At 37.7% G+C, this 22,141-nt stretch overlaps 1 protein-coding gene across 1 annotated transcript; it reads right to left on the bottom strand.

The window, feature by feature from the left end:
- Positions 1 to 317: 317 nt before the first annotated feature.
- On the bottom strand, positions 318 to 13,523 carry ccdc69 (coiled-coil domain containing 69). The gene is made up of 9 exons (XM_017690035.2): positions 13,318 to 13,523; positions 8,891 to 8,951; positions 6,685 to 6,860; positions 3,417 to 3,504; positions 3,257 to 3,330; positions 2,985 to 3,086; positions 2,749 to 2,868; positions 1,928 to 2,025; positions 318 to 1,583 (listed from the first exon to the last, which is right to left on the bottom strand). The coding sequence occupies exons 1-9, from the start codon at positions 13,363 to 13,365 to the stop codon at positions 1,409 to 1,411; spliced, it is 942 nt and encodes a 313-aa protein (XP_017545524.1). The 5' UTR covers positions 13,366 to 13,523; the 3' UTR covers positions 318 to 1,408.
- Between the last annotated feature and the right edge of the window lie 8,618 nt (positions 13,524 to 22,141).

The following is a 22,141-nucleotide window of genomic DNA, read 5'->3' as shown; positions in this document are numbered from 1 at the left end:
CAAAACCTTCTCAAAACTATGGTGAAACACTCAGTCAGGCAATGCATTTGTAATTTTGCGTAGCTTTCTGTGAGGGAGCATTTACAGGCAATAAACTCTTCGGATGTACGGTTCCAGACATTACCATTGTGACTACGTTTCTCCAGAATTACCTTGTTTTCATCCTGAAAATTGATATACAGAAATTACAAAACATTGCCACAGTTCCACCTCAAAGACAACTTAAGCATGCAGTAATTTGCTTCTTGTGTCACTCCTAAAAATAAAAGTCCATCTGCTTCCAACATTTCTTCCAATAAATGTTCCTCAAACGCTTAACGCATTTCACAAATACCCCAGATGCAGCTTTTATTGCGGCTTACTTTTCTTTGGAAAGCCCCAAGCAAAAGGCACGTGTTCAGTGGTTTAAAAAAAAACCCAACATACAACAGAACATAAAAATTGGTTACATGAGTACAAGGAGAGAGAAATTGGCGACAGGAGAACAAAAAAGAAAACACAAGCAAACACTCAAAACGGCCATTCTGAGCAAAAGGTAACAACTGTCCTGTTCATTCCTACACTGCTGCACAGTAGGAAACTAAAATAGTAGCAAATGAGCAGCAATCCTCTAGCATTTGCCCAAGGCTGCTGTGCACACACATCTTTCGAAACATGAGGTTGTCTCCCACTGAAATTCATGTATTCACAAATCTGTGATTTTCTCCAGTGATTCACCAGTCATGTTTCTATTATTACGAGATCAGGGTGCCCAGAAATGACACATTTAAAAGGTGTAACACACAAACAAACCATTCTTGCCAACAAGATCCAGAGGCCCACACTCTCCCTTGTCTATATATACACACACATATGAAAATACTGCTGTAAAAGTGCCAGTGCATCTGAAAACAACAAAAAAATAAAACCATACAAGTGCTTGCGGCTGCTACAAATGTGAGACAAAAAAGAAAAATTGATGATTGTCTTTGGAGTAGGAATAACTGTCAATTGAAAAATTAATTTCTGTGTTAATGCTGAATACCATAAACAATCTGGCAATAAAATCTCCAATAGGTTAGCATATTTTAAAAGAAACTAAAATGTACACAGTATAAATTCTGTTTTAGATTCACTGCTATTCCAAAAGGGAACAGATCATCACATAAAAAAAAAGAAAAATCTACAGTACAAAAATGTCATCAGTTTCTAAAGACACGGTAACATTTATCTTTCAGAGAAGATTCAAACACTCACGTTGCAAGTCAGCTTCATCATACAATAATAACCACTGCTTCCTGAAAACAGCTGTTGGGATATAAACCAACAGCAGCAGGGTCAAAGTGAGGCACAGGTTGCAAAATTCTGAAGGTCAATACCAGGCTTTGGTGGGTTAAGTCCAATCCAGTCTGTGAGCTGGCCAGCCAAGTCAGCTGGGAGACACTCCTGCAGGGACAATGGCTGGTGTGTGAAAAGAGGAACATGAGCCTTGTTTGCTGAGGAGTTTAAAGAGCAGCTCCTCTTTTTCCTGACTGAGCTTTTGCGTCTGCAGGGTTTGCTTCTCCAGTGCCTCCTGCAGCTCATTCTGCTCTTTGGACAGTTGACTGAGAAAGGGAGAAAGAAATAAAAGGTCAACAGTGCAAGCAGTCCACACCTAGCTTTCTTTACCCTCTTGAAGTATTCTTATTTCAATGGGCACCATAAGAAGTGCAAGACAAAGGTAACCACTAGGTGGTGGTATATACTAATTCATGTTTTCTACATCATAAATTCCTGTCCTGTGAGGTTGGAATCCAGCAAAGTTTGGTCATGTTCAGCACTTTATATACCTACTTCAACTAATCAAGTGTGTTAGCGCAGCAACGGAGCATGACCGAGTACAGGACAGCATTTCTCAAATATCTCAAACTTTTGAGGGTGACTGAAACCATGCCATAGGAATGCATACTGTATTAGTGTTTGATAGTTGTCTATCCGAACTCTCAGATCCTCGTTCTGCTGCAAAACCTGCAAGACCTGGTCCTCCAGAGCAAGGTTCTTTTCAACCTAGGAAAAAGCATAGAAGATTTGTTCAACAAACTGAGGAAACCTGTTAATCAAACACAGGGATGTAGATATTTTGACTATGAACAGCATGGATATGAAACAGAAAGAATATGATGAATGATCTGATAAAGGACTGGTAGGTTTATTATTCTAGAGTATTTCATTGCACCACTAAACCAAAAGCCTATCAATGTAGAGTACAATGCAAAAGTCAGACCATGCTTTCATTTATTTAATTCCCTGTCAAAACTGACATTATTCGTTTTCAGCATCAGGAGAAAAAGAAATATACTGTCTATGTCCAAAGAAAAACAAGTAGGTCAAAAATGGTAACATTACAGGAGAGAAAAAAAACACATTTACTTTTTAATGGAAGTTAATGTAAAGAAACTGTACTCCAAGCAATTTTGCAACATTTCTATTGGTCCAGTCACTATGAAATTGTCACGCAATGTAAAGTACAAGTATTGAGTTCAAATGATATAAAAACATACAAATGGTGCAAAAAAAAAAAAAAACTATATTTAACCAAAAATTTCACAAAAGCCTCCAATACCAAGTATAATATTAATCTATCAGTATTTAATTTGTCCACAACCCTAACAACAGCATAATGTAACTCAGCATTTTTGCGAACTAGCACTTTAAATCCAGCCTGAGACTGCAAGAGGAGGAGGTCAGCTGTTTCCATCCTGACCAAAAATGGTGAGTGGGAGTTTATACCAGTGCCTCCATCTGCCGCAGCTTGCTTCCCTGCTCCTGTAAACGCTCCCTCTTCATCTCTATGACGATTAGCAGACTCTCCTGCTCCTGCTCCCAGAATGCACCAGGACTGCCGTGAGTCTAACACAGAACAAGCAAGATTCACAAAGAATTCTGCAACTGTTGCGCTGCACTACTTTTGAAAGCATGACACTAGATCACACAAATATTTGCTTAACATTGGTTCCAGTTGTCACCTCTATGTTTCTCTGAAGGTCTCTCTTCAGCGTGGACTCCTTCACTCGCTGCTTTAACTCTGTGAACAGCTTCAAGTCTGCCATTAGTGCTTCAATCTGCCCCTGTCGAGAGTTCATACAAAGTTCACACCACAAGATCACTTTCAAATGTCACAATGGAATGTGCAACATGACACATCAAGGCCTGGTTTATAAAGTTCCATTCAAATAGATTTCATAAATGGTAACCTTCAACAACCATTTAGAAGCGCTTTATTAGTGACATGCTGTACCTTCAGAGCACTTTCAGCTGCCATGTGTGCTTCCTTTAAAGCATTCTTCTCTTCATTGTGTGCACGCTGCTTCTCTGTAGAGGACAAATCATCCACTTTATTCTCTCTATGTACATAAATAGAAAAATGCATGCTTGCTGGTATTGCTGGAGGCTCGGACCTTCTGCCTCTGTTTGGTGCTGCTCTGAGGAGGTCTTCATCTGCTTCTCATGAAGAGCACTGAGCTCAGAAGCAATCTCGTTGCTCACCTGTTAATATGATGATATACCACATGATTAATAAAACACTTTATAGCCATGCAGATTCACAAAATGGAGTCGCTGACTTAAACTGAAAAAGGCTAACACACCACTTCACTAAAATAATTTAAACGTACATAAGGTTCACAGCAAGGTTCTGACTGCTGCTCCTAAAGAAGATGTGGCTATAAACCAAACAGGAAATGATGAATGTACAACTGTTGTGCATGAAAAGCCTCTGATGCTTCCATTTACCCCAGCTTACTTGTGTACCAGTGGAAAGATGGGCCCTTTCAGATGGGTACAACAAATTCACAGGTGGGCTGAACCTTGATTTTCACTCCTGTGGATGGGGGTATAGGCTACAAACATTGAGGTGTTTGCCAAGTATAATTCAAGCATTGCAACAGGAAAAAACATTGCAGGAGATGCCAGCTTGCTAGTCTACCAGAAACAAAACTGAGATCCTAATAGAAAAAAAACAAAAACTTGTATCTTCTCTTTTGGACACAGAAGCAAAAATAACCTACATAAATTTAATATGTTCATAATTTCTAGCATTTCTCACTCCTATGTTATTGAGCTGGTTTGACTGATACATTCAGAGCTGGTTAACTGTAAATACTATATTTATCTAATATTATGTGGTGTGCTTGGCTACTTTCATACTTACAACAAGCTGTGTTCCAATACTTCCAAAACAAACTAGTGAACCTCCCTACATTTACTGACATTACTGAGCCCTTAGCAGAGATAAAGTCATACTTGCTGTACCAGAGCAGTGAGATTGAGTCTAGATTCAGAGCTGTAAACTGTAGCTAGGTGTTTGAGAGTGTTGGGTGACACAGGAGCAAGCAATGCTCAGCAAAAGACTCACAGTTAAAATTTTTGGTTAAACTGGGATTTTGATTGGTTGATGTCAAAAAGGCTTATTTCATATTTTGTTTCAATTTTTTTCCAACATGTTAAATTCCACAATATAAACAGAAAACGTGCACTACAATTAGCAGAAAAACAGCATATTAATATTTAATATTAAGCATATTAAACAGCATATTAACAGCATATTGCTCCCTGGAGAGGATATGTTAACTTACACTGATCAGGCATAACATTATGACCACCTCCTTGTCCACTTGATCAGCTCCACTTACTCTATTGGTGCACTTTGTAGTTCTACAATTACAGACTGAAGTCCATCTGTCTCTGCATACTTTGTTAGCCCCCTTTTAGCCTGTTCTTCAGTGATCAGGACCCCCATGGACCCTAACAGAACAGGTACTATGATTCACCACCTTCATTCTCAGCACTGCAGTAACACTGACATGGTGGTGGTGTGTTATGTGTGTGTTGTGCTGGTATGAGTGGATCAGAGACAGCAGTGCTGCTGGAGTTTTTAAACACTGTGTCCACTCAATTAGACACTCTTTCCTTATCAGTCCACCTTGTAGATGTAAAGTCAGAGATGATAGCTCATCTGCTGCACAGTTTGTGTTGGTCATCCTCTAGTCCTTCATTAGTAATCCTTCATTGGCTGGATATTTTTGGTTGGTGGACTATTCTCAGTCCAGCAGTGACACTAAGGTGGAAAAACTCCAGCACCACTGTTGTGTCTGACCCACTCATACCAGCGCAACACAGACTAGCACACCACCACCACGGCAGTGTTACTGCAGTTCTGAGAATGATCCACCTACCAAATAGTACCTGCTCTGTGAGGGTCCTGATCCCTGAAGAACAGGGTAAAAGGGGGCTATCAAAGTATGCAGAGAAACAGATGGACGACAGCCTGTAATTGTACAAAGTGCACCTATATAGTAAGTGGAGCTGATAAAATGGACTATGAGTGCAGAAACAAGGAGGTGGCCATAATGTTATGTCTGATCGGCAGACTTTTGCTAAGAAAAACTCCATAATCTGGAATTTGTTTTTGTGTGTATAATTTGTGTTTTGATTTATTTAATTACTAGTATTTTAATGCAACCTTGCATATGGTTTGGGGATTTGGAGATCTTTTTGTTGGAAATATGTAACTGCACACAACATGGGGGAAAAACATTTTGTAATGTGGGTTTATGCTTGGACCCCACAAGTGGATGAATCTGACTTTTACAAGTGCGTTCAAAGAGTATTTTCATAGAACGCGGTCAAAATTTGGTGAAGGACATGTCTTCTGAGGATATAACTGAATTATCTGCTACGGTCATGATATATTCATCAGTATAATGTTGCTTGTGCCTTTCAGACTTAAAGTCTGACCTTTTTTTTGAGCCTGTACATGTAATATTAATATGTAAAGCCATGATCCAAAAAACTTCTGCCAAATCCGTAACTGTATTTATTAAGTAATTGGGTCCATTTTTCTGTTTTTCCTCTCTGCCAGAAGTCACAATCTTTCATTTTCAATTTAACTTGTGATTTTAATCAACAGCATTACCAATATCTCATAAATTCTCTACAATCCAAGTAAAACAGCAGTAAGTTTACTTTGGGTTTATTACTCAAGTCTCTACATTAATCATGACTGAGATTTTCCAGCACATGCATACAACAGGGTCCTCTCCATCAAGGGTGCAACTGCAGAATTTAATAAAATTTAAAGGCATATATTTCAGTTTTGTTCAGTTGTCATTTAATAAAACTGATGGTAAACGTCAAGGTTGTCTGCTATACAAATCCATCAATTAAGGGATTCAGCTCTCACTGCAGAGTAAATAAACATGCTATCTTTTGTTTCCCTTATAAAACAAGCTTTTGTCTGTAGCGTGTTTGCACACACAAAGCCAGCTAACTTTACAAGGCCATGAATGGCATGCCTCCCAGTGAACAGGTCTGGCTTTGCTGGTCAGAGGTTGCTACAAAGACAGATGTGCCAAAGCACTTTCACTCCAAGCTCTGCACAAGAGGGAGTGGTAACAGACATTACAACAAATGCACTCAGAATCGGCACTGTTCCCAACGACTCTGTAATGGGAAAAGCATGGTTTGTTTATTATCGGCGGCAGTTTCACAATATATATCCTGCTGACATCATGAGTAGTTGTTCTCTAATCACTCTGCTTGAAGCTACATGCCTTTGAAGACAACCATTTTTTTTTCAAGGACAAGTAGTAACTTTTAGTGCCTAAATGCCAATACAGACATGTTTATATAAAACAGGGGATTAGCCTTCACACAAAAGAGCTTTACCTTCTCAATGATTCTTTGGACAAGCATGCAGAGTTCTTCTTGCTGATGGTCCTTCAGGAGCTGTTCTCGCTCTTTAACTGACCCTGCCAGAACTGCATGCAGAACTTTTAGCTGCTGTTCATACTTTTCCAGCAGTGTCTCCGGGCTTGTGTTCTGCTCTTCCACAGGGAGCTTTCCTGGAGGACGACAACACAGTGCAGTGAGCCATTGCACATCTCAATTGCTCTACAGCTCATCTTGACATGACGAACATTGTATTTAAACATGACAGGATACATTTAAATATAAGCAACTTTAAAATGCTTTGAAATATTTTAAACATCAAATTCCACATTCAACTAGAGAAGTGGAGCTTTCCACCAATATGCTCCATGTGTGTACTTCCAGGACAGATATACTTTATAACTGTATTGGCTGTCCTTTAGATTAGTGTGCAGCAGCCACATCAATCTACACACTTGTTTTTTTTTGTTTTTTTTTTGAAAGCCAATCAAAGGAAAAAAATACCATCCAGTTAATCAAACAAAGCAAGGATTTACATTTAAAGATCCTCCTACCCCACATTCAATTAACATTCAATGAACATTAAGGTCACTCATTTATAGCTTTCCAGTGTGCTATAGGGTCTGAAACAATGTTTTTCACATAATTTGAAAATGTTCTTTACATTGTGTGTAAACTGTCTGAGGTCAGTAAGGTGGAGGCTGGAGACATGAGCAATGTCAGGAATGGGATGTGGTTCTATACAGCTACATAACACATCACAAAAAAGAGCATTAATTAAAAACGCCTACTGACAGTGCTGAGAAAAATGGTCACAGATGTTTCACTGTTTGGATTATTTATTCCAAGGGTTTGATTCTGTATGATTTCGTTGTTTGTTTTTACGTTGGATACTACTTTCATCTTTGATGTTTAATATATGCATACAACAAAGGGTATTACTAAAAAGCTGCGTTTGTGCTGAATCAGATGATGTAAAAAATCTGTAGACAGTATACTGCACATCTGCTTTACAGATAATAATCAAATATGTCTAGGTGACCACTTCTAGACTTATTCTTTAAAAGGGTTAAATGAGCAATTTGGTAAGACTAATTCACGATGACACAGGAATCATGGACTGGTATCCTATATTTTTTCATCTACATATTTGCCAATGTCAATACATAAATAATGACAAAATGTAGACATTGGAACTACATCTTCTTGGATTAGCATTTCATTTATTTTTGTAGGGTTACAAATTCAGTGAAATTAATAAAATACAATGTTTAAGCGCAGATGAGAAATACATCAAATATTTGTTTGACAAAACACAATCTGTCCAATGGCGATCACTTTTAAAGCAACTAGTAATGTAAGCAATAAGTAATGGAACCAACTGGTACCATGCAAGTTGTATGCCTAAATCATCACTCAAAATCATAATTTCAACTAATCTCAAACACAGTTATGTGGGTTCTGACACTATGACATACTGTTATCTGTAATTAAAAATAAATAAATAAATAAAATAAATAAATAATATAATATTTAAAAAATGCTGATTTTTTTTACACCATACACCACCCGATTCTTAAAACAGATAACAGTCATGTGCATGTTGTTGAAAACCACATAAGCAAGTTTACTTGAGATTAACACCTCAACGTGGCTTGATGTAAAGATGTGATTATTTAGGCAGCGAGTTAGCACAATGTTAATAAGCACTCATGGGCTATATTAATGTAGCTCCAGTGCAAAACAAAGAGGCAAGACACCAAATAAGCACTGGTTAAGTGGCTATGTTTGGGGTAAGCTGGAAATTAGTTCTTTTTTTTTTTTGGATTAACTATAGCTTTAATTCAATGCCCCAGGACCACAAAAGATGAGCAGGTCTCTACATTACTAAACACTGTCATGCCAAACAACACAGTCCTGGGAAAAAAAAGCATTCTTGAGAGATGCAACACATCTTTCATCAGTCCAGTGAAAAATTACACAATAATACCCAGCGAGAGTTGCTGGTATTTGGGAGAGGGGATGAGAGCCGTTCCAAAACATAAATGAGAGGAGTCAAGCTGCAATGCAAGTGTTATCCAGGCCTGTTTATTTGACAAAAGTTCTTTAGCTGTATAAAGTGAAATTGTTTAACTGTGAGCGCCAAGTGCACAATCCCTTCTTTGTTTATATGATGTGATGTCAGGTACAGGAAACCACTCACCACTTCCATCCTGAGCAGCGCCGCTCTCCTTTAGATGTATATCATTTTTTGCTTTGTTTTTCTGTGTAAAGAGATAAAAGGTTGAATTTACAACATAGAAGAGATTGCTTGTGACAGTAATAATATAAAAAAAAATAAAAAGAGTCACCATCAATAAACAATGATTATTACATTAACAACAAGCTTACATCAAGATTTTTAAAAAATTCTCCATAATTATAAGATTATGGCATAAGCAAAGTCATTGAGAATGGTCTCACTGCTCTACAGATTCAGAATTGTTCATAGTATTCGTGACGGGATCGAGACGTCTGAAGAGTTTAATGCTTCTAAAAGCTACATTACAGAAGGTTATCATATGAAATACTTATGAATACGCTGCCTGAAACCTGAGACGTTATTTTATGGGAGTTTGGAGAAGGTTTTTGCTTTAAGTGTATATTTTTCTAAATACATTTGTGGTGGGGCAGTACATGCAGGGTGTTACAAGGCAAAATAGTTCCCATAGAAAGCATACTTTTATCAGATTTACCACCATTTTACCCTCTTAAACATTACATATAAACACTTAAAAGACACTTTATCTCTCTCTCTCTCTCTCTCCCCCCCCCCCCCCCCAAACCACTGAATTATGTAGAAGTTACTTATTATGAATCTAAACATAAGAGTCACATCTCATGGCCAGATATTTATCACATTCCAAACTGGCCTAAAATGATCAGTGCTGTATGCCCTGAAGATTACATAACCATGACCTCATCCACAAATTCCTTGCAGTAATACAGCACATTGAGAACAGCACCTGGATGTCCAACCAAACTCCACCCAGCTGCGTATTTCAGTATAGACACTGTGACTGCATGCTTGCAAGCGAGTTTAAGCATGTCAACTACGTCTTATTTACTCCCAGCTAACCTACAACAACAATAAGTTGGCTGTCTCAAAGAGGTATATAAATCAACAGCTTTGACTGACACTCACACCTGTGTAGAGCAGCCTACACCTATACTTAAGTAAAATAATGACTCAAGTACAAAAGTACAAAAGCGCCAGAACTTCAGCATGTCCAGCCTGTATCAGCACAGGAACTGAATCTATTGGTCTTTATTCTTCTCTTTTTTTCTCTGTCTAAAATAAATGCTCCAGAGAGTGTGGTCAATGCAAAACAGCTCTAATTCTGTCACCAACATAACAACGAAAAAAGGAATTAGTAACAAAATGTCAATCATAAAATTTAACTGAGTAAAATGTATGTTACTTTATGCAATAAAATGTGCAGAAGTGTAAGTGAGAATGTGCTAACTTTTCAACAAAAGTTCCATCCAACAAAACATGGACTTGACCAGAGCTGCCCAATTTTTTAATTCAACAGTATGTGATGTGCAACATGTGCAAGACAACCCTAAAGATGAATCACATTAGTTTTACAAGGCCATAACCATAAAATCATACACATTAATATTCACATATTTAGCTGACAATCTAGAGAAATTTACAATGCTAAGGGATCGCAGCAAGGATTACTAGTGGTATAGAAGTAGCATTCTTGGGCGACAGTAATTCAACTCACCGTCATGTAAATCAACCAACACAGTGTGATCCCCCTGAGAAAAGTGCTAGTGATTTTTTCATGAAGAACTGTCTACACTCATACAAATACATAACATACTGATCAGGATGTACCAAGTCATAGTTTAATAATGGGACTAAGACCACCCTTATATCTCAGATTCTTCATTCTTATCTTTATGCATTGATATACCCATTACAAGCAGTAACTATCAAGCTATTCTCAGTTTCAGTCCCAGTCTAAAATGTAAACCATATTCACATTCATGTCAGGTGTGTTAGAGGGGAAAGCAACCACTGCACAAGAACCAAGCATTAAAAATCACCGATCTAAGACTGCAAGAAATATCAACAGATGGACAGGATGGAAACTCCTGTTAATGCCATGGTTCTTACCGCAGACTGTGGCTGGCCATCCTAAACTAAACAAGAAGACAACACATGAACCGTATCATATAAACTACTCCAGTAAACGGCACCAGCCCAAAAATGGTAATTTTTTTCCCTTTGCTTTTCACCTTCAAGTCAAATTTTCCACACTTTTCCACTCGTTTTACATGTGCTGAAATACGGGCGCTCATTTATAAATCCAAAGGGAACACTTCCTCAGCCACCTGAGGGAATGTGTAGTTCAACTGTCAATGTTTAAAGCCAGTGCTGTTCACAGCTGATTCAATGTTTTGAAGCTTTTGTGCCAAAGTCAAAAGTCAGATATACCCACTTGGTGCAAAATGTCTCAGAAGTGAACAACTTTACACAGTTCACTGAGGAAAAGTTGCACTCAAAGTTGAATTTTCCAAATAGTAGGCCACTGCTTTTTAAAAGTAGAAACTAGATCACAAAACCCTTTTCTTATACATATGTAAAAATATAAAAAAACTCAATTACACAATCAATTCAATACAACACAAAGGGTGTATTGAAAGGGTGTTATGTAAAATAAAAGTGAACTTTTTCAATACAATGTATTGAAATGAACATCGTAAAACTGGTATGTCCCTCTCATATTCCATTTTTCATGGAAATCAAGATCAAAACCAGGCAAAATAGGTCACTATTTTGTACAAAGACTAAATAAAATTACTAATTATTATTATAAAAACTTCAATCAGCACCATGCCACTTTAAGAAAACTAGTTTGCGTGGAATTCAAACTCTGGTTTGGAGCCTGCATTAAGTAATTTAATCATGAAAATCTAAGAGTGAAGGCATATCTGTCAGTGGATTCAAGTCTTCCATGGAGCTGTTTAGGATAAACAACCAAACCGTGTAAAAATTACAACCACAAGCCAGATGAGGCCATCATACTGAGAATTCAGAAAACTCCAGCAACCTTGCTCACCATATTATATGTATTTTGAGTGATATTAACGTCTGTAACACCGCACAAATAAGGCATGAATGGAAAACTCAGCAAGGCATTATTTTAATGACCTAAAGCAGCTTAAACCACAACAAGCCATTCCACATTTGCCAGCCCTCTGAAGCAGGGCACCAAATGTTCTGCAGCATTAATGAACCCCTAGCTTTATTACTCACTGGCCTACATGTGGTTGTGTGTTTTTATGTTGTTCTGAATGAAGTGAGGCTCGCCTGCATTAGCCTTTGGAGATTTTCACACTTCTCCAGTTGCTCATGTGAACCACGCACTCACATGTCTACGTGAGGAACTCAGCCTGGATGGTGCCTGTATGTGGGTCACACCAGAAGTCGTAGGGAGGTACTGAGGGCGCTGTGTCCGTCAGAAATAACACGAGTTCGGCTAAATCTGCCAACAATCTGGGCTAAGCAAAGCTTTCCTGAGCTTTCCCTGAGGGCGAAGATTTCATACAGGAAAGTGTGACCAAAACAGTTTGTTGAAACTGTGAATCTTTTTTATTCACTTCTAAATCAGAGGTAGAGTAACCTGAACCAAAACTGAAGTAAAATACTGTTACTTGTGTAAAAGCCAAGCACATGTAAGCACTTGAATAACTTCTAGAACTGATGCAGAACTCTTCAGCACATCCAACATCTAAACATGGAAACTCAAAAGTGTAACAGTATCTTAGCCATCAGGTCACATATATCCCACTTAGTGTAATGGCTTTCTACAAGGTAGATTTCAGAGGCATTAAAGTCTTCCGACGTCTGGTTCCCATCACCACCACTGTGAACAATTCTGACCTTGCAGGCTTCTATAAAACAGAGCACGTCGTATAAAACCACTCAGAATGACTTTGTTTATTTCCTAACCATTTAATTATGCTGAATTTATATATATAAATCAGTGGACTTCCCCTTTAAGAAAGTGTAACTGAGTACATGCAACCCATCAACTATCTCACTACTTTATTAAAGAAAGCTGTTTGAGAGTATTTTGGTGCATTAGGCAAAACAAAAAAAAAATTAATAGCATTAAAAACTCCGGACTGCTCATGATACAATCTGCTCCCTAACTTTAGGCTAACGGTATTTCATAATAAAAGACGGAACATCTGTTTGTCTGGTTTTTGAGCCCCAAAGTCTAATTTCTGCGTGGACGAGGAAAACACATTATTAAAAACTAGACCCAAACGAAGTGAAACAGCTCATAGTCTGCACGCCCAGCATCTGTTTTTCATTAAGACATTCACACGTCGAGGTAGACTTCAGTCTGAAATGGCCATTTCCACACATACACACTGGTAGCCCACTCATAATAATAAAGGAAGTGGTTAAGCAGCTCAAATGAAGCAGTAAACAGAGCTCTTAAAATGTCACATTTCCAGCTTCGCCTGCCTCAGTATAAGCATGAAGTCTGTCGGCTTTTCATTCAAACGGTGTGCTTGTTAATTGTGAACCGAGTGAACACGTGAAAACTGAAGTTTTGAACTTACCTTTTTCTGCCGGACGTGGACACACATCTTACTGTTGTGACACCCCATGCCTTTCTGCCTGGCCTCCTGGCTCGAAGCTCGGCGTGTGAGGCAGAAGAGCTGCTCAGACTACTGCTCTTTCAGCATGAGCCCCTCAACACCAACTCGGAGAGACTGAAACTCTGCGGCTCGTGATTGAGGGACGTGAACGCGCAGCAGCAGCAGCAGCGGCGGCGGCGGCGGCGGCGGCGCTGTAAACGAGGGGCGGGAACGCGCGCTTCAGCTCGTTAACCTGTATCCTCTTTAAGCATGGCTACAAAGGTTTTGCACAGACCTCTCGCACTACATCGCCGCACAAAGAAAAAATGACCATTTTTTGGCCAAAAAAGTCCCAAAAGCAGTATAATAACGCGCCTTTGATTGGACACTGTAGGGTTTGAATTTTACCTTAATTATCATGAAAGCTGCGCAGCTCAATTGTCACTGTGAAGTGAAGCGACAGGTTTTGTTTCGCCTACATGGCAGAAATAATGATTTGGATTTTTTCATCTAGAAAATACAACTTTCGATGTTGTAAACTGAACTTTAATGCAACTAGTTGTATGTAACTTCATTTCAGTGCAACCTGACACGAAGCAGTTCAGAAACAAGCAATAAGAATGTCGTACTATATTAATACAATCCACTATAAAAACGTCGGTCGACACGACCACGTGATGCTGTATCAGCTTTTTGATTGGCTGTTTCATGAAATTAATTTAATGAAGTTGAAACCCTTACCACCAAGACTGTTCATTGACTTTGCCAAGGAAATTTGTTGAGATACCTTGAATATGTAAAACAGAGGTCAGCACTTTTTCTAAATGCCTGATATTGAGGAATCAGATCTTTTTCTCCCAGCAAAACTTGTAGCTATTGTGGCTGAGTAAGTTGCAGGATGGTGCCATTCAATTTCATATAAGTTTCAAGCAACTGAAGTTTCATTGTGTAAAGCCTGCATTATGGCGTTAGTGATATTGCATAATTAGTTTACTTATGTAATCATTTTTTCCACAGGCGTCACAGACCACTGAAGTCATTTTGTTGGCGTCAATCCCAAATAAGGAACTTCTGGTGTTTTTCAAAATTGCTGCTCTGTGGTAATGAAAAGTGGTCATATATCATGAGATCCATTGAATAAGGAGTCACAATACAAATAATGTTGTGTCTATGATGAGCAAGCCAACACTCCAGTGGTTTGAAATGACATTGCATGAAAGGAAGCCTAATGCTATACATTAACACTGTTATATAACACCAGCTACTCAAATGTTAGATTACTTCTGCTAAAGCAACTTAATCACCAAACTTGACAATGCTTGCGTTTTTTGAGCTGGGCATTTTGGTGATGTTGCCAGTCTTATGATGCAAGTTCAATGCACAACAGTGTTAGCTTGAATGTAGCAATGCACATATGTTTACTCCTTAACTGTAAAAATGTACATAGGACATCAAAGGATATCAGCTTTAGTACACTTGTTTACAAAGTTGCTTTTCAAGGTTCTTTTTATACTATATACTGTCAGAAAAGGTACATACTGTGCTGCAATCCTACTAGATAAATTATGATTTTAGTTACTACTTAATTCATACAATGATAATAAGAAGCTAAACCATGGCAGCCTAGATGGTTTGTGTTTGCATTGCTTTATTTGATTTGATATCATAATATTTGTTATTTTTTAACTATTATTAAAGTGTCATGACCAGTGGTGGACAGTAACTAAGTAAATGTAAGTTTTTCCATTTTGGGTGACTTTTTACTTTCACTCCACTACATTTCAAAGTCAAATATCTTACTTTTTACTCCACTACATTTTGCGAAATCTGTCGTTCCTTTTTGGCTTGTGTGTATAAAAATGTAACATGTCAAAATGAAAGAAGCGTGAAACAATTACACCAATCAGGGCTCAGTGCACAGTTTGTTTTGAGCTTGTTTTGACCTGTTGGACCTACCGACACAGTGCAGCAGCTTAACATAAATGATGGAACTAACCTAACTTTGTGCAAATAGACCAAAATATAGAAATATGTACACATATGCAGTTGTGACTGGCATGAGTCTTTTTTCTGAATTTATACACTATTTCCTTTTATAGCAAATTAGTTTTTGCTAGTTTATGTTTATGAACAGAGACACTATAGATGCAATATAGTAAAGGAAACTCATTGTGATCCTGTGTTTAAAGCAAGTTTTTATTAAACTCGTAACTATGTTGAATTAAGTTAATTAATCTTTTAGTACTTTTACTTTCGATACTTAAATACATTTGAAGGCAAATACTTTTGTACTTTTACTCAAGTGGTGGTCCAAAGGGAGGAACTTCTACTTTTACTGGAGTAATATTTTACCTTGGGTATCTCTACTTTAACTCACTTCGTCCACTGCTGCTCATGACTATTTAAAGCCAGATTTCTGTGCTCAAATGTTTTTGGTCAGTTTCAGGCTTTTAAAATCATCATCTTAAATTTGTATTCAGCAGTATAAAGTCTCTCACCGTGACTTGAGCTGATAACTTTGTAATGGAAAAGGTTACAGTAGGCTATGATATGCTACAGTGCCCCTGGCAGAGATGCAAGATCTATTTTTGGCCTCTTGGCCTTCTTATTTGGTTTATATTAAGCATTGGTGTGATAGCCTACCTCAATTGTGGATCATCTTGGGAATTTGAAACACTTTCATTTTTCTCAAAACCCAAGCCTATTTATAGCGGAGGGCCCTAATCTGATATAAAAAGATAGAGCAGTTGTTGCTGTGTGTGAACACAGGAACTTTCCATGGCACAGCAGCTGTGGAGTCTCAGTTAGCAGCAGGCCGTGCTCTCATTGGCAGAAATAACAAAGTGGCAAGCTGTCTGATAAGTCAGGATTTACACTGCTATCTGCAGGAACAGTAACACCACAATCACATAAAGCACTGTGTTTCTGCTAAACAGGGGGATAAGCCAAAGATACAGGCTAATCACATATGAGGTCATGCTCTTAACATGAAGCTTGAGCTTATTTTTCCCTTCTCAGGGCACGCTTCCTTCATAGTAACATTCAGTACAAACAGGGACTTAATGGGAAATTCTACTGATTTTTAAAAGTTTTGTGCATAATTTAATGCTTGACATGTAAACACAGTCATTCAGAGTGGTTCAGTGTGAAATGGTTCATTGTAGAGAAATCAAATCAGATTTCTTTACAGAGGTGTTGATGGAAACTAGTGGAATATTCAATCTCAGAACGTCGTGCACCATTTTGCTATGGTTTCCATGTTGAACAACATGTTTCATCAAAACGGGGCGACACAGTTTGCGACAGCTTTGAGATGTGTTTTCTCTGGTTTGATGGGTGTGTCAGATGTGTTACCCAATCAGCAGTGATGTGTATATAAATCTAATATTAAAAACAGTGCACACAGTGGGTTCTACTGAAGTCCTATGCAAATGCCACTGCAACAACTTGGTGTATGCAACAATTGAAGATGTTAGAAGGCATATTTTGAAGTAATAAGTATTGAAACTCATTTTGTTAGGCTCTGAAAATTCTTTGAAATAGGACAGCAAGAATGACCTTCTCAGGTCACACTGTGGTTTCCATTTGAATAAATGTTTTGCTGCTTTTGTGGATTAAGATGTACAATGCCATTTCCAAAAAAGCTGGGATGCTGTACAAAATGTAAATAAAAATAGAATGCAATGATACACAAATCATGTAAACCTTATTTTTAAAGGAAAATACTATAAAGGCAACATATCAAATGTTGCAACTGAGAAAATGTTGTTTTTTGAAAAATATATGCCCATTTTGAATTTGATGCCAACACCACATTCCATAAAAGTTGGGACAGGGGCATGTGTACCACTGTGTTTCATCAACTCTTCTTTTAACAAGCATTTGGGAACTGACGAGGCCAACTGCTGTTGTTTTGAAAGTAAAATGTTTTCCTGTTCTTGTTTGATATAGGATTTCAGCTGCTCAACAGTTCAGGGGCTTGTTTGTTGTATTTTTCATTTCATAATCCTACAAATGTTTACATTGCTCTGGTCTGAACTGCAGGCAGGTCAGTTTAGTGCCCAGAGTACTTTAATATGGAGCAGTGCTGTTGTAATACATGCAGAATGTGGTTTGACATCGTCTTACTGAAATAAACATGGCCTTCCCTGGAAAAGACGTGGATGGCAGCATATTTTGCCAATATATGTTTATATTATTCAGTACCAACAATGCCTTGACAAATGTGCATGTCATCCATGCCGTGTGCATTAATACACCCCTATACCATTGTGAATACTGGCTTTTGAACTGTGCACTGATAGCAAGCTGATTATATTATATATATTAGAAATTATATTTTGCCCATTTATATTGGTCCATTCTTCATGAAATTTGAAATATGAAAAACTGAAAAATGACAAAAATAGTTAACAGTAAAAAAGTGGTAATTCTGAAAAGATAATCTTTGGAAAGAAAATAATCTTTGGGGAGACTGTTTGTGCCTTATAACACCCTGTGTGTTCATCTCATCCAGTAATAAATGTATGCATCACTTTGTAACCTGAGCTTAAACTCAGGTTATAAAGTGATGCATAAACATATTCATAACAATGTCATGTAATAACTTTCTGTGAGAGAGCTCCCATCATCAGCACTGTGAACAGTTCTGAGTTTCTCTAAAATGGAGCATTTCACATCAAAACACGCTGAAAGACTTTGTTTTAATTTTCTTTAAGTTGTGGAGTGAAATTCACAATCAGATTTGCAGTTTAAGACCTGTGGGATAGAATTAGGCCAGGAGAGGTTAGAAAAATAACAGATTTTCCTGATTTGGAGAGATCGTTAAACGACACCCAGCATCTAACACATGGTTAACAACATTTATAAAGAAGCTTTCACGGTACATTATAGATATAATAATTGTTCATAAAAATAAATCAAGCTCTAGATAATGATGCTGCAAATAGGTTCTCATGCACTTGCCTGGTGTCATTATGAAAGACATTACCATTGGTTAGTGAGTAGCAATCATGTTAAAGGTGAAGGAATGTCCCAAAGTTCTCAAGGACAGCATTATTACGCAATACACTTAATCCAGCAGTAGAATCCACTCATACTAGTGCAACATGCTAACACACCACTACCACGTCAGTGCCACTGCATTGCTGAGAATGAACCACAGCCCAAATAATTCCTGCTCTGTGTGGTCCTGACCACTGAATACAGTCTGTAACTGTAGAACTACAAAGTGCACCTATAAGGTAAATAGACCTAAAATGGACAAAGACTGTAAATACAAGTATGTGTATGACATACAGATAAGGTTTGTATGTTTATATGCCTTTGTACAACAGATGTATATGGTACACCAACCTGAGAAAAGCTGGAATACTCTTGCGCCTCTGAGCTCTTTAAAAAAAAGTCTGACTTGACCTCGCAGTCGGCTGAGAGATAACATTCTTTCCACTGCCTTCTAGACCATGTGTGAGCTTTCACTCTCTCACTCACATACCCACATACACAGACAGGTAACAGCTCCAGGAACACTAACTTTGACCGCTTTACAAATGACTGAAGAAATGTCTAGTTTTAAAGCTTTTAGATTTTGAAGAAAACTAAAGTGAATTACCAACTTACAGGTATACAAACAGTACAAAAAAGCACAGATATACTTGCTTTCTTACAGTAGTTCCTAAATGTGGTCATGAAGTATCATGCAATGTTCAGAACTATAACCTATTCACTGTATACAGCAGTGCAATTGGAATCGTGCCATTGGAGTGCAAAAAAAAAAACAAAAAAAAACAAAACAAAAACAGCAGAATATCCTTTGCACCCTTACAATCCCTTACAATGCGATGCAGTAGCAATTGTCCAAATGATATTTGCATTCCGAAAGTTAGACTGCTGCTTAGAAGATTCCTCATTGATATGACATAATGCAAGACAGAATGGTCCACCAAGGCTGCTTTATTACTACTGCAGAAAGGAGTAGGTGCTCAAGATTTGGTGGAGAAAATACTGTTGATGTGAATGATAGTAAGGTAGCAAGAAAAACATGATTTTGTTTGTAATTAAATGCTATTTTGCAGGGTAAAAAGTGTTGAACATCAGTGCATTCCTCTTAAATGCACAACTAAAGAAACAGTGCACTGTATAGTTTACTATACATTTTACTGGCTTTTTCAACAACGCATAGTAGATGACCTCACTTGTCAGCACTTCTCTTGAACTTTCTTTGGGTCGCTTTGTGTGCAAAGGATTATGGGTGGCAGGGGATACTCCTGAAGCACCCTCAGTTGTATGAGAATGGTCCTTCTGTCTGGAACATCTTTCAATGATGTAGTGGTCTCGAAATGCAGCCCACCTAGACCACAGACTAGGAACACAGCTGATGTTTTTTAGACACTGAACACTCAAAATGCACTGCATCATGAATGACAGGATACAACTAATGTTGGCTTCTTTTTTATGATTATAATGAAGTGACTCAGAACAGGGAAATTTCACCTCCACATTTAACCCACCCATGCAGTGAAACACCACATACACACTAGTGAATGCACACACTAGGGGGCAGTAAGCTCACTTGCCTGGGGCAGTGGGCAGCCCTATCTGCAGCACCCAGGGAGCACTTCAGTCACTCTCATTCACTGGCTCAGGGGATCGAACTGGCAGCATTAATATAATTTATTTATTAACAGACATTACTCATTTAATTTTTAATATATTGATTTAACACATCTATTTCTCATGGACAGTGACAATATTAACAAACTGTACAGTCAGATCGAACCCAACAGGCTAATTTTCACCTGCTGACTGTTATGTGGCTTGCATTTAAATGTACATAGTAAAACTGCCATAAAACATACAGAATATATCATCATAGCATATTTGACAGTAAAAATGCACATCTAGCATAATAAATAGACTAACATACATAAGTCAGCATGCACTATATGCCCAGACGTTCAGAGAGATCACCTTATCCACCATTTCTACTGAAATCAAATGTGTTAGAAGTTTATACTCTTAACGTTGCTGTGTGGATGTGATTCCATTCAGCCAGAAGAGCATTAGTGAGGTCAGGTAATGATGATGGATGATCGGTTCTGGATCACAGCTGCCACTCTAACTGATCCCAAAGATATTAGATTGAGCTCCATCACTCCAGAGAACACCGATCTACTGCTCCACAGCCAAATCTGCGGTTGACCATTCTAGTGGTTAAGGCTTTTCTGTGGAGATTATACAAGCTCTGTGTGCACACTTGAACACCTGTCTCAACAATGGTTGCACCTTAATTGCTAAATTCATTACTTTTGGACATATTGTGCATGCCTGTTACAGTCAAACTTAGTAGAAAAGCACATAACAAGCATATAATTTCTGCTTCAACACATTTAACCATTAGAAATGTTCATTAATAACAAGCATTGATGTTATTAAATAAACACAGAACAAAGCAAGGAAATGACTGGGTGATATTTAGTCGAGTCACATATTTTGTTGTCTGTGGTAGGCCTCTCTACTGAGAGTTCCACCTGCACATCTGGAATGATGCTGGTGGAAGAGGGTTTGGAACACGCTCTGCAGAATCAGGAATTCCAAGAATGATGATGGCAAGAGACGAGACCGGACTGAGCTTTTACGACCCCACCTCCTGCAAACTGCAGTGTGCAGACTTCAGCCCCAAGAGCATTATTTTTACAGCTGGCAAACATTTTGAAAATAGCTTCATTTTAAGGCAGCTATCATTTTTGTGTGTCTACATAAGTGAAAACAAGCATAACAAATTCATCACAAACAAATGTGCAAAGTTTATACTGAAACAAACTGTGGCCCTGTGTAAAAGTAGTTCAGTTCAGCAAGTCAACAATAATTGTGCTTTAAAATGTAAATCAGGGGTGCCCAAACTGTGACCTGTGGCACAATGGTGCTTTGCTTGTAAAGGGCTGAGAGCCAAAAGATAAAATTGTATACAAATAAAAAAGATTCTTTTTAATAATTTGGTATTATACTGTATTTTGTTCCTAAAAAGGTGTTAAAAGAAACAGAATTGAATATGTTGTAGTATATAGTCTTAAAATTAGGGCTGTCACAATTTACCTAATTAAAATGCGTTTTTCAATTATAAAAAAAAAAAAGTATATAAAAAAAAAAAAAAAAATGTACATTCTTAGTAAATCAGCTTCTCCAAAATGGGGAGATTTTTTTGAACCATTTGGGATTCAGCCTGAGGATTTTTTAAGGTATCTTATAGATGTTTAATATTGCCCAATAATGGGCTCATTTTGTTGCAATTTTCACCACTTTACAGACTTGTTTTGTGTTAAAGAATTTTAAATATAGCACTTAAAAGAAACTTGTATAAATTACGGGACTTTGTTTAACTCTGAAAAAACTGGGGTTATCTGCTTTTGCCAAAAAATTTTTTAAAAAACAAAAAAATAAAGTTTAATTTTGTAAGTTACCTGTATTGCATTGCCTTGCATTGATTTGTACTGATCAGTGTGTTTTTGCAACTTTCCTCATTTTTAACCTTGAATGTAAAAAAATAAATAAATAAACAATAAAAACTGTTTGGCGCCATCTACTGCAAAAGTGCAGAACACCAGCACCTATGTTTGGGAGCACTTCGCAAATGGAAAAACAACTCCCCTTGATTTTTATTTACAAATGACCAAAGAAAGAGTACTTCATTTCCTGGACATACTGTAAGTAACATCATCAAGTGAAATCCACCAGATCTTCAATAAACAGAGAAGATTAATAAGGCTGTTTATATACTAGCTCAAAGAAAAACGATTCAATCAACTCT

Source organism: Pygocentrus nattereri, chromosome 8, assembly GCF_015220715.1.
Source record: "Pygocentrus nattereri isolate fPygNat1 chromosome 8, fPygNat1.pri, whole genome shotgun sequence".
Classification (NCBI taxonomy): Eukaryota; Metazoa; Chordata; class Actinopteri; order Characiformes; family Serrasalmidae; genus Pygocentrus; species Pygocentrus nattereri.
The sequence above is the reverse complement of the archived record's forward strand: the minus strand, read 5'-3'. Positions and strand labels throughout refer to the sequence as shown.

Excerpts from the sequence above, each read along its gene's own strand:
- ccdc69 (XM_017690035.2), bottom strand. The coding sequence starts at position 13,365 with ATGGGGTGTCACAACAGTAAGATGTGTGTCCACGTCCGGCAGAAAAAG. Across the intron at positions 6,861-8,890 it reads CGCTGCTCAGGATGGAAGTG|GAAAGCTCCCTGTGGAAGAG; the intron begins GTGAGTGGTTTC and ends GTCGTCCTCCAG. Across the intron at positions 2,869-2,984 it reads ACCTTCAGAGAAACATAGAG|ACTCACGGCAGTCCTGGTGC; the intron begins GTGACAACTGGA and ends GTTCTGTGTTAG.